Below are 13,279 nucleotides of genomic sequence, written 5' to 3'. Positions count from 1 at the left end.
TTTATTTATTTCAGAAGGAAGGAGGTAGCGAGAATAAGCTCCCATTTCCTGGTTCACTCCCCAAACACCCACAATGGCTGGGGCCAGTCTGAAGCTGGGCATTAGAAACTCAATCCAGGCCTCCCACATGGCTGGCAGGAAGCTAACCACTTGAGCCCTGACCACTGCCCGCCAGGGTCTGCATTAGAAGGGTCCTGGACTCAGTAGCAGATGCAGGCACCCTGGTCTGGGGTACTGAGGAGCTGAATTCTGGACTACTACAGAGTTTCATGAATCCGCTGGCACTGGAGGATCTCTATCTGCCCCCTTACTGAGGAGGTAGACTTGTGAGGATGAGCTGGAGAGTTGACACTCAGGCTACGCAGCCACTAAGCAAGTCCAGGTAAGCACCTGGTAATCATGGATACAGTGAGGCTCAGTTCCTCCTTACAAACATAGGAAACAGTTAATTCAGCACGCAATGAACAAGCCAGCCATTCCTATAGCATTTTGTTGTGATTTTAATCATAACAATAAAGGTAACATATACCTTTCCCGTCATAGAGGGCCAGTCCCGAGTGCTCCAGTTCAGCCTCCTTGAGCCACCCTGGCGGGTATCCCAGCTGACGCATCCGATAGATAAAAGGGGGAAGACTCCTGTCTGTCACGCCCAGTGCATCCTGAAGTTCCTCACTAAGCAAAAAAAAATACCGAGTTCCTCTTTGCACAAATACATGTGACGTTCTGCTATTTCAAAACATTCGTTTTCTAGTACATAGCAGGTAACATGGTCCTAACAAGTAGTTAAAATTTCAACAAATGTGTATGAATGACCCAATGCATAGTCCTGTGGGACCCTACTAGGGCACACTTACACCCTGGTGAATACCTGAGGGTGCACAGTGTTCCCAACACCAGGGAAGTAAAAACGGGGTTCTGTGGCAAAATGACAGCACTACCTGATAACTCCTGGCTTGAATCTTCCAAATCTTTCTTCTACTTCCTCTGCATGATATCGCTGCTGGAAATTCTGATTGTTTGCCTCACCACAGGCGTCCATATACTCTTTTCTCTTTTCACTGATTCGAGCAGCATTCCGAGGCTAAATCGTATTTGGAAAGAATGGTGTCAAGCAATATTTCTGAAATAGTTCAGAAATTAAGTAAAACTGTTCACTGGTTTTTAGATCAAAAAGATTTTTTGGTTTTAATGTATAAGGAACAAGTATAAAAGAGGATGGATATTTTAGAAAAGCAAGCAAGGAAGAGAACCAGTCACTTTAATTTGTTTTTACCTAAGTATTATCATAATTTAAGTTTTTAGAATAAACTGTAAAAATTAACTCATGATTCATTCACTTCAAGTTATAGTCTTGTATTATTTTTTCAAAATAAATGCCTTAAATATGCATGAGTTTGAACAGATTTTAAATTAAAGAATTATAACAAAGTAACAGAGGAAGTTTCTTCCTATCACACAACCATAAATGCGTTGAAAACATGAGCCAGTTCTGATGTGTAGTTCAAAGATGTGTTTTTTATATGAGAAGAATTTACCATCGGGCAATCTTTCATTTGATGTTCTTCAGAACCACAATTGAAACAGTGAGGCTTTGGCCTAGTTGGTCAAAAAAAAAAAAAAAAAAAAAGAAGATTTTCATAATGTAAATGATAATATAAATACAAACCGATAAAATTCTGTACAACAGCAGAGTGTATCAGAGAGACAAGAAAGCAAGCAGGATCTGCAGTAGTGAGTACACTGACAGCTCTTACACGGAGTGGTTTAAGCAAACAGTGCTGCAGCCTTCTAACCAAGAATCAGTCTGTTCCTGACTGATCTGCTCCCTTGTTTGTTTTCTAGTGATTAATAACAGAAGAACCAAGCAAACAGACTTCCTGCTTCCCTTAGGTAACACGGAAAGAAGGCAGGAGGCTCTACGACAGCAATCATACCTTTCCACCCTCCAGGCCCCTCAGGCATAAACTAATTCCAAGAAACACATGACCGATTTAAACATTTACTATATTCCTGTATATAGAAATTCTAGCTCAATCTGTAATTTACTTTACAGTAAACCAGCAATAAAGAACATTAACTTTTCAAGCTAAAAGAGTTTATGGTTTTGGTTAAGAAAAAAAAAATAACACAGAACAACTGCCCACACAAACCTTTTTGCCTTTACTTGTATTTCTTGCCCTTCTAGAGAAACAATGTGGCTGAAGACTTGCTGGTACCTTTAGTGAGTTTTATTAAGGAACAGTTATCATAGTCTGCAAAATTTGGTAAACTTTTTAAAAGGTGAGCTTAGTGGCAAGATGCATAAATGGTCTTCATTCACTAGGTAGGATACTTGGGTATTTCCCATCCTTCGGTAAGCTGAGGGTTTTCATTTAGTAGCGGTTGCCCCAATTTATCAAGGCAAAAATTAGTAAAATACAGGACACTTCCTACAACCTGCAGAAAACAAGTCAAAAAATATTGCTATTTAAGCAGGAAAAAGAAGACATTGAATAATGTAAGACTATGATTAGTTGTTTTAACAGTCCATTTTTGGATGAAATTGTTAGAAATAATTAACTCCCTGGTTAAAGGAGCCAGGATTTGGATGTGTAAGGAAAAGCTACATCTGAGTTTTTCTTCTGTACTAGGTCATAACTATCAGCTATATTCTCTCCAGAATTCAAAAAATAAAAGCCTTGACTCTCACAATACAACATTTCTTTGATTCTCTTTGAAGATCCTAAGATATATTTACTGTTTCCATTTCCTTTATTTTCATTGATTCTTTTCTTTTCCCTCCAATTTCTGGGGAAAATTTCACAGACAAGTTGAAAAAAGCAGTGTATGAATGTTCACATCCCTTTTACCTAGATGCAACCAACATTTGTTCATTGCTGGACACTTCTGGTCTGTGTCTGTACACACACACCCATACACACACACACCCATGTGAGAAGTCAGTTGCATAGACCATGACATTTCATCTATAAGTACTTCAATCTGAGCTTTCTAGATTATTAACCTATAAACCACAATATCTTGTTACACCTAAGAAAACTAATCAATAACTTTAAGTTTCACCTGTAACTAAGCTGTATTTAGTTTTCCCCAACTGTCACCCAAATGCCTTTTATAGTTTTTGGGTTTTTTCCAAGTCAGAATTTGATTAAAGTGTATGTATTACATTTAGATGCTATATCTTTTTAGTCTCTTAGTCTAAAACATTCTTCCTATGTCTTATAAATGTCACTGCCATTCTCTTGTGTTCCTGTCACGGCACTAAGCTACCTGACAGTGGAGCTCCCCAGTGACCTCCGCCCAGCAAAATTCAATGGACGGCTCTCAACCTTCATCTGACTCCATCTATCAGCAGCGATGGACATAGCTGAGTCTGCCTTCCTCCTCTGGCTTCCAGGCCACCTGCTCTCATTCTCCTCCTATCTTGCTGACCATTTATCCACCTTCTTCGCAGATCCTTCTCTTCTCTCCATCCTCTACACACCAGGGTGCGCTAGGGCTCAGAACTTACTCTCTCTCCACTCTCACTCCCCGAGTGACGAACCCAGACCCAGGCAGGAAATACAAGGCAATACCGACAGCCTGCCAAGGACAGGTTCTGACCCCTCCTCAACTCCAGCCCCCTCCAACCTGCCCCTCCTCCAGCCTTCACCAGCACAGAAAGTCAACGACGTCCATCCGACTGCTCAGACCAAAGCCTGAGTTCTACTTCTGCTCTCACAGGCTACATCCAGCTGACTCATAACGTTTGATCAGCTCCGCTTTCCAAGGATATAGGGTTCTTCTCACTTCTCATTGCCACTGTCACTGGGGTCTCTCAGCAGAGAGAAAAAGAACACTAAATAATAACACATACAATAACAACTTCCTAGCTAGTTTACAGCTTCTGTGAATAACCAGCCACAGACTACATTCCACATAAAACCTCAAGTCCTATCACGTCACATTTCTACCTAAATCGTCAAACGCCTTCTCATCTTACAGTAAAACCCAAAGTCCTCACCATGGCCTCTCGGTCAACACAGGGACTCAGATCATATGAGGGGACTTCAAAAATTTGTGGAAAGGTGAAAAGCTAAGTTTATTTTGGAGTAAAACCCATGCATGTTTTTTTCTAGAATATATATATATTTTTTTCATTAACTTTCTAAAGAATTTTCACATGGATTTCAAAGCTTTTTTGTACCAAAGCAGATGTATCTTCAAATTCCATTTTCCATGAACTTTGTGAAGTACTCTTGCACGCTGGGTCAGACCTTGGCTGTGCCACTTACATCTATAAAATACACATAGTAACAGTATCCAACTAGTAACATCTACAATGAACTTACAACCCACATCCAGTGCTTCAAAAAGTTCACAGAAAGATGGAATTAAAAGATGTTTATTTCGGTGCAAAACACTGTAAAATTCAAGCATAAGAGGGGTTTTCTCCTGGCTTCGGATGGGCGCAGCGCTGGCCGTAGCAGCCATTTGGGGAGTGACCCAACGGAAGGAGGACCTTTCTGTCTCTCTATCTATAACTCTACCTGCCCCCCCCCCCCCCAAAAAAAGGAGGGGTTTTAAAATAGTTCACGGAAACGTGTATTACGAAAAAACTACACATGGATTTCATAATCTTTGTACCCAAATAAACTTATCTTCCAATTCCACATTCCACGAACTGTCTGTGGCCCTGGCCTGCAGTGGCACTGGCCGGGCCTCTCCCTCCGGGCTTCTCAAGTACTGTTCTGTGGTCTGCAGTTCCTGCTCCCTCAAAGCAGCCAGGCCGGGGCTCAGAGATGCTGTCCCTGTGTCATCTGCCTTCCCCAGCAGAACGGGACAGCAAGGAGCTGGGGCCTGGCCCTTTTTCTCACTGCTGTGTCCCTGGAACCTAGAAGAGTTCCTGGCACAAAGCAGCCTTCAGTACATACTTATCAGCATTTGTTAAAAGACATTAATAAATACACAAAATACTCAATTTCTAGGTAGATACCACTTAAAATCCCAGAACCTTAACAGTTAGAAGGAAAAAGAAAAGCTACCTAGCTCAAAATCACAAATTTTCCTTTAAAGATAGCATTTTGGTTTTTATTTAACTCTAGTGAAAAATGGAGTTCACTTTATTTAGTAAGATGTTGCACTTCACTCTTTACATCTCTGATAGAAAGTTCAGCTTTCTAGAAGCTGAGTTGAAATGTCTCTGCTTATACTCAATTTACCCGCTGGTTCTTCCTCTGGCATAAAGGCTGATCTAAAAAACCACCTCTGTCCCATCTGCAGAGAGATGACAGCCACTGCAGATCTTTTCAGTATGGCCTGTGGGCCTGGCACCATGCAGCAGCCCCATGTCTTCAACACTGTGGTATGTCAATCAGGTGGTAATAGCCCATGAACACGGAAACTGTTGTCATCTTTTAACAGATCCTACAATGATGCTGTCTTCTAAAATATCATGCCCCCACGTTGCACTGACACCACAGACACTGAAAGGTCTCCACGTTTGTCTTCTCTGTTAAGCTGCTTCTGTTTTCCACCTACCAGTCATGTCAATCAACATTTTAACTTTCAGATCTGCCGTTTATTTTATTAGTTATCTATCCCTGTGCCAGTCTTCTGTAAGCTCAACAAGCAAGCTATCTAGTCCTTCATTCAAGTTCTTGAAAATAAACAGAGAGAGGTTGGTTAGGACAAAAATGAAATCTTCCAAAGTGTGTCTCCTGTGCGTGAGATCACAATACAGTAGTTATTAAAAAGAAAACTATAATAGTTAGACTGAATCTTCATTATGGTTTATTATGAAAGAATGCAGTGGTCACATGAAGTGTGCCTACACCACTATTCACTTAATGCCACCCAGCTGAAAGAGGAAGCGCCCATCTGCCGGATTCCCAACTTACACTGAAAGCTTCCTTGCTGTTTTTAACGACACAGGATTCTTCTACTTTGTGGTCCTCTTCTAATACAATACTGGATGGCTGAGGCAAAGGAAAACACACATCACAAAAGGCCATCAGTGCTTAATAAACCGAAATCTCAAATCTTAGGAATCTGGACACACACCTCTATTTCCTAATACACAACACTAAGGCACATCAAATTTTGTACTTGTGGTTTCATGATTAGTGAGCTTAGCAGGGAAGCTCAGAATGGTCAGCAGTAGGAAGAGATATAAAGAGCTTTTTCTGAAGTGCTAGCATACGCTACGACTTGTGCTAATCAATGCTAATTAGAGACCTTTCAACACTTAAAGTAGCAAGGCAGGCATGACTTTACCTTGAAATTGTATAACCAGAAAGATTTAAAAAAATAGGTAATTTTATATTACTGGCAAATACCAAAAATATAACCTTCAGAGTTCACACACTACTATAAAAGTTTGAAGTGTTCCTTGAAAAAAAATTAATGATGTTCAGAAAGGCTACAATTGTTAAAAATTTTACATGATGCATAAAAACTAAGGATGTTTAAAAATGTAATCAGCATGCTCCATTCTCCAACTCCTGAGGATGAGCAGCTGGAGATCCTTATTTGACAGAATCTACTTACCTGCATTTTTAATTGAAAAAAGTTCAGACATATAAACTCATGCTCTAATGTTCACAAGTGAAATTTCTCAAGATTCAGTTTTTTTGGACACAGTACTGACTTTTGAAAAACACACACAGCACATGATTCTGCTGGTAAGATTTTTTTTATAAACCCCAGAAACAGAGATTTTCTTTTCTGTCCTGAAATTAACTTTCTGCCCCAATCTATGTGTCCAAGCTAAGAAACCAAGAGTTCTAGGTGAAGCTGGATCTGAGCATTTCTACCCTGACCAAAACAGCCACATCCTCAATCAAGTCAGGTCCTGGGTGTTCCGATTCCTAAGTGGTGGAGGATGGGAACCAAAGAGGATCCTCATGACCTAAGAACCGGCAGTGAAAAGCACAGCCTATTAATCTTAAAGTCTTTTAAATTAGAAATACCTGGGGCAAAAGATTAAAGGAAGTCTTTTCCACATCATTTTTCTGCTGTTCCTCAAATCTTTTTACTAAATTTGATACAAATTCCTCTATTTCTTGATGATACTGCCTGTATAAGAAGACAAAATGGTTAGAGTCCAGACAGTAAAACATTTAATAGATTGATGTCTTACACATTATTATGTTTTTTTTTTTCTTATTTTGCTTTTTACAGGTTAATAAATCACTGCCTCTAACACTCAGGAACCTAATCCTTATGAAAAAATACACACTGTTGCCAAGTCAATGAAATGATTATGATAATCTAACACAGTGCTAGTACTGAAGAGCTGCTGTACAGTTGTAAAAATAAATGGCTTTTATTTATACGCTTTATGTACTTAACTTTTGAATACATACTACATGTAAATGGCTCAAAATCCAAAAGAAGTAAAAGATTACATAATTGAAAGTTCCCTTGCTCTCCTGTCTCCTGGTCAGCTATGTCTGCAACACGCATGAACTGAAGTGCTCAGGTGTTCTGTGTCCTCCTCCCAGAGACTCTCCATGCATACAGAAAGACACACTCATAAACATGAAGCTGGAAAAAATAAAACCAAAATGCAATGCAAGAAAGAATATTGAGGTCCACTTCCTCTAGCCCTCTAGGGCCAGGAACCATGCTCGTTAAGTACTCCGCAGCCCTCAGCTGCGCCCAGGCCTTGCCAGATGGCAGTGAGCTCCCTCTGCACAGACTTGATGACATTCTCCTAACAGGAGGGCTGGACAGAAGCCGGACTATCATGAGCTGATCCTAATGAGAGGCGGGGACAGCAGTGCCAGAGCCCCTGCCCCGCCCTCACAGCCCTGGGTTCCACTTCAGTGATAAAATGGGTTATGGGCCTGGCATCCATTCTCTTTACCTCGGCCAGCCCAGAAGGAACAGGAACTGTCTGAAGTGCCTACGACCATGCGCTGAGGTAGCAACAGGGCGAGGCCTCAAACCATCTCAGAACACTCTAGAAGCACCGCAGGAATGCACTGAGTTACTCTAAACCCAAGCATGCTGGGAAGCGTGCAAGGGTCTAGTTTAGCTAATAGAAAGGAATCACGTGGGTAGGCTTCAAAGACTCAGTACGGAAAACTCAGTCACCTCATCTGGGAGAGAAAAGGCCAACACCATTACGACTGATACAATGGTACGGTATCTTTATTAGAAGCCATTGCTTGGGCTCAGACAGGAGCTCATTCAGCTACCTAAGAGGCAGTTACCAACAGCATCCTGTTCTCCTGTGCAGAAACGGAAAATGCAGAAAGGTTCCCGAGCCTGACCAGGTTCACAGGGTCGGGAGTAAGAGTCTAGACCCCAGTTCAGCTTACAAGAGTCCCACGTCCTTGTTCTTAATCCTAATTCCATAACTTTAACTCCAAGAGCATTTTAAGTAAACGAATAAAGATAAAAGCAGCATCTTTATGGAAGACATTGTTTGGTAAACATATTAGCTCATATTTTTTATGATAGGGAAAGAATTACTTACTTTGAAATAGCATTGTTCATAAACAGAATTTGTAATAGAGGTCCATCTAGCTTAGTATTGTTCACCAGTATTCCACTAAAACAAAAGTTACAACATATTCTTAGAAGACATTAAAGTAAAACTTGCATATATATATGTATATATAAAGAAAAAATTTATAACCTTTTGTTTTTAACAAAGATTTATTTGAAGGATGTAGTGACAGAGAAAAAGGGAGAGACAGAGAGAAAAAGGTCTTCCATCTACTGGTTCACATCCTACATGCTTGCAACAGCTGGGGCTGGGCCAGGCTGAAGCCAGGAGCCAGGAACTCCATCCAGGTTTCCCACATGACGGCAGGGGCCCCAGCACGCAGGCCGTCTGCCTCTGCCTTCCCAGACACAGAGCAGGCAGCTGGATGAGAAATGGGGCAGCAAGGACTTGCATCGGCACTCTGATGTGGGATGCTGGTGTCCGAAGGGCCAGCTTAACGACTGCACCACAGCACAGGCCCCTCTAATTCTTAAGGAACAAAGATTGCACAGTATCTCATAAACAAGACCAGACCACCAAGAACTCCAGTCCTCGAGGAAAATCTAAGTCTTTGCCAATTTGATTTCATTTAATGGTCTTACCCAAGGGTATCCTTTACTTAACATATAAAAAAATTAAGGGGACTGGTAATGTGGTATAGCGGGTAAAGCCGCTGCCTGCAGTGCTGGCATCCCATTATGGGTGCCGGTTCAAGTCCCTGCCTCTCCACTTCTGATCCAGCTCTCTGCTATGGCCTGGGAAGGCAGTGGAAGATGGTCCAAGCCCTTGGGCCCCCGCACCCACATGGGAGACCTGGAAGAGCTCCTGGCTTCGGACTGGAGTAGCTCCAGCCACTGTGGCCACCTGGGGAGTGAACCAGCAGATGGAAGATCTCTTTCTCTCTCTCTCTCTACCTCTCTGTAACTCTGCCTTTCAAATAAATAAATCTTTAAAAATAAAAATATAAAAAAATTAAGAACTGTATTTAATCTTTCAGTTTTCAACCAAAAAAGTTTCTTTACCTGATTGGACAGTTTTTCTACAAACTAGGAAGGAACTGGATATACCAGACAATTACAATAATTTATTTCTAGGGGCCGGCGCTGTGGCGCAGCAGGCTAACGCCCTGACCTGAAGCGCCAGCATCCCATATGGGTGCCGGTTCTAGTCCCAGCTGCTCCTCTTCCAATCCAACTCTCTGCTATGGCCTGGGAAAGTAGTGGAAGATGGCCCAAATCCTTGGGCTCCTGCACCCATGGGGGAGACCTGGAAGAAGCTCCTGGCTTCAGAATGGCACTGTTCCAGCCGTTGCGGCCATCTGGGGAGTGAACCAGCGGACAGAAGACCTCTCTTCTCTCTCTCTCTCTTTGCCTCTCCTCTCTCAGTGTAACTGTGACTTTCAAATAAATCTTTTAAAAATTATTAAAAAAATAATTTATTTCTAAATGAACCTGAGTGTATTTAACTTTGAGTATGCAGGAAAGTGAAACCCCTTATAAATACATGAACAGACCCCGGGAGGGCAAGGTATGGTGTATCAAACATCTCCAAACCAGGATTCTAAAACAGATGTCAGAAAGCAGCTGACTCTCAAACAATATGGAGATTAGGGTGTGATTACCACAAACTTTTTTGACAGGCAGAGTGGACAGTGAGAGAGACAGAGAGAAAGGTCTTCCTTTTTGCCGTTGGTTCACCCTCCAATGGCCGCCGCGGCCAGCACGCTGCGGCTGGCACATCGCACTGATCTGAAGCCAGGAGCCAGGTGCTTTTCCTGGTCTCCCATGGGGTGCAGGGCCCAGGCACTTGGGCCATCCTCCACTGCAGTCCCTGGCCACAGCAGAGTCTGGCCTGGAAGAGGGGCAACCGGGACAGAATCCGGTGCCCCGACCGGGACTAGAACCCGGTGTGCTGGCGCCGCAAGGTGGAGAATTAGCCTAGTGAGCCGCGGATCCAGCCACCACAACTTTTAAGATAAACACTTAATGTTTAAATGATCAACTCTATCAGGAAATGTATTTAAAATAGAGTATCTTTCATTTATTTTAAATTTTTAAGTTTATTTTTATTTATTTGAAAGAAAGAGAATCTCCCATTTGCTAGTTTACACTGAAACAGGCTGAAGCCTCCAGCCTGGCTCCCAGTCAGCCCGAGTCTCCCATGCCAGCGGCAGGGACCCAACCACTGGAGCCAGCACCGGGCTCTGCTCCCAAGAGTATCTCTAACAAACAAAAATGGCGGCTTCTTCTTAAATGAGGAATCCTTGTTACATTTAACACATTTTATATCTAACCAAAAATAAGATATTCAAAGTGCACTCATCTAGAGGAACAAAGGTCAGCCATGAGGAAGTTATTCTTGAAGACTTTTTTTATTTTTTAATTTTTTTTTGACAGGCAGAGTGGACAGTGAGAGAGAGAGACAGAGAGAAAGGTCTTCCTTTGCCGTTGGTTCACCCTCCAATGGCCGCCGCTGCAGCCGGCGCACCGCGCTGATCCGATGGCAGGAGCCAGAATCCAGGTGCTTCTCCTGGTCTCCCATGGGGTGCAGGGCCCAAGCACCTGGGCCATCCTCCACTGCACTCCCTGGCCATAGCAGAGAGCTGGCCTGGAAGAGGGGCAACTGGGACAGAATCCGGCGCCCCGACCGGGACTAGAACCCGGTGTGCCGGCGCCGCAAGGTGGAGGATTAGCCTATTGAGCCACGGCGCCGGCTTCTTGAAGACTTTTAAATAAAAGGTTTTAGTAACCAATGTAGCCAGTTACTTCAACCAGTATGAGGGACAAAATTGTGCATGTAAAATTACATCAGTTTCTCTCTGTCTCTCTCTCTCACTGTCCACTCTGCCTGTCCAAAAAAAAAAAAATATATATATATATATACATATATATACACACACACATAAATTACATCAGGGCACCCCCAAATTCTGAAAGATGTAAAGTACCATTCCACATAATAAAATCTCTACTTAACTAGTGATCTGCTAAATTTATATCAGCAGAACAAGCCTTTAATCTGTTGAAATGGGATGCTGAAATCTGCTGTCTACTTTTTTTTCAAAAGCGCATTACCTGCTTCTTTTAAAACACTGTATCGTGCACGGTTTCTACTAAGAACAGATTTCGATTGTGTAAGCACATCTCCGCGAGAGGGACATGGTAACCCTAACCTTAACTTCCCAGGAACAGGAACGGCGGGGCGGGGCTGACAATCCGCCAGTTCTAAACATTAAGTCAAAAGGTCCTGGATTGTTTCACAAATACTTTCACTCATCAGCCGGTTAAAAAATTGAGCGCGCTCAGAACTTCGATTTTACCCCCCCAGATTAAGAACGAAGGATAATTACTGATTTCTCGAGTATGCTGAACAACTAAAAGTGCTCCAAAAATCCTGTACCTTTTATACAAAGAAATAGTGATTCAATATCAGTATCAGGATAAGTAAGAAGGGAAACTATGGGACAGCTGTAAGACCTCATACCTCGGTCGAGTCAGAATGTTCAATTTTCTTTTAAGTTCTTGATGTTATTAGTTATTAAGGAATAATAGTCCTCATTAAACAAAACCACGCACACCATAAAAGTCAACTGGCACACTCTCGCTAACGTTACAGGAGATCGCACGGCACACACGCTGGGCCCCCGTGCTGCTGCGGGGACTAGGCGCTGGACGTCCACGTTGAAACGGAATGTCCACCCCTTCGGACACAGGTCTAAGACAGGACAGTAAAAGTTAAGGGACTACCGGGCGGAGCCAGACACAGCGGTGCCCTCCAGGAAAGCCTACACAGCCAATTAAAAACTTCCAAGCCAGGGTCCCGCGCTAGGAAGAAAGCAAGCAGCACCGCGTCGGCGACGTGGGCTCTGCGATGCAAGCCACGGAGCCCACGGCGCAAGCTTTCCACGGCTCTGCGCTTGCAAGCAGGTCGAGGACAGCGGCCCCGGGGCACGAGAACCAGCCTCTGACAACCACTTCCAGGCGGCAGGGGCAGCCGCTTGAAACAGAATTATCTGTATATGGCTTTAAAGCGAACCCCCCGCCACCGGCAAAGCCCTCACCCTCACTCGCGGAAACGCAAAGCCGCTTGGCGCGTTTCCCGCAGCGCGGACGCCGGCTCGGAGCTGCGTGAACTCCAGGCTGCGTCCCGACCCGCAGCGCGCAGTCCGCCACGCCTCGCGGCCCGGCCGGCTCCTCCAGGCCCGCAGCCCTGACCGCAGGGCTGACCGCGACCGCGAGTGTGACAGCGAGGCCGCCCGGCGGTGACCGGGCCAGCCCGACCGCGGGGCACTCGCACGACGCCCGCTGGGGCCGGAGAGGGGCGTCTGGTCCCGAGGCGGCCCGCGCTGGCCAGGCCCGCGCCTCGGCCTGCCCGCGGGGCGCGGGAAGTGACTTGGAACCCGGCCCCGTTGGAACCCCACGCCGCGGGGACAGGGCCCGGCGAGCGGGAAGGATATTCTCGGCGCGGAGCTGCTCGATGGTTTCCTCGCACTGCCGGAGCCGCGCCTGCAGCTCCGCGTCGCCAACACCGTTTTCGTCCTCCTCCTCGGCCCCGTCATCGTCCTTGAAGCGAGTGTGGACGGGCTTCGGAATCGACTCCTCTGGGTGGTCAAACGCCTCAAAGAGCTCCAGGTCGCCGAAATCCACCTCCGCCGCCATTTTGGGTTGCGAGAGAGATTCGCGAGGAGGCGGAGCCAGCCACCTCGGAGGAGGGCGAAGGTCGCAGGGGCGGCACCGCTCGTCAGGGCCCCGGTTTCTCCTACCGCAGGCCGCACAAGGGGCGGGGCCAGCCCCTGGGAGACTA

General features: G+C 44.6%; 1 protein-coding gene and 1 non-coding gene across 3 annotated transcripts in view; both read right to left on the bottom strand.

Annotated features, from left to right (window-relative positions):
- The window catches only part of ZCCHC8 (zinc finger CCHC-type containing 8), a 28,576-nt gene extending 15,307 nt beyond the window's left edge, over positions 1-13,269 (bottom strand). Inside the window, exons 1-10 of one of the 2 annotated variants that reach the window (XM_070066147.2) lie at positions 12,933-13,263; positions 11,960-12,002; positions 8,465-8,539; positions 6,951-7,056; positions 5,880-5,957; positions 2,333-2,436; positions 2,151-2,216; positions 1,536-1,596; positions 939-1,081; positions 530-672 (exon numbers count right to left, since the gene is read on the bottom strand). In XM_070066147.2, the coding sequence (XP_069922248.2) occupies positions 530-672; positions 939-1,081; positions 1,536-1,596; positions 2,151-2,216; positions 2,333-2,436; positions 5,880-5,957; positions 6,951-7,056; positions 8,465-8,539; positions 11,960-12,002; positions 12,933-13,134 (1,021 nt within the window). In that variant the 5' untranslated portion in view covers positions 13,135-13,263. Of the gene's footprint in view, positions 1-529; positions 673-938; positions 1,082-1,535; positions 1,597-2,150; positions 2,217-2,332; positions 2,437-5,879; positions 5,958-6,950; positions 7,057-8,464; positions 8,540-11,959; positions 12,003-12,932 lie in introns of both variants that reach the window. The other variant, XM_051837773.3, reaches the window with a different exon arrangement.
- Positions 7,874-8,007, bottom strand: LOC149119824 (small nucleolar RNA SNORA9). The gene has a single exon (XR_016227535.1). It is a non-coding gene; the product is annotated as a small nucleolar RNA SNORA9 (small nucleolar RNA).
- Positions 13,270-13,279: the final 10 nt, after the last annotated feature.

The sequence above is a fragment of the Oryctolagus cuniculus genome, chromosome 21 (assembly GCF_051225735.1).
Source record: "Oryctolagus cuniculus isolate XC-2025 breed Fujian yellow rabbit chromosome 21, ASM5122573v1, whole genome shotgun sequence".
NCBI classification, from domain to species: domain Eukaryota; kingdom Metazoa; phylum Chordata; class Mammalia; order Lagomorpha; family Leporidae; genus Oryctolagus; species Oryctolagus cuniculus.
The sequence above is the reverse complement of the archived record's forward strand: the minus strand, read 5'-3'. Positions and strand labels throughout refer to the sequence as shown.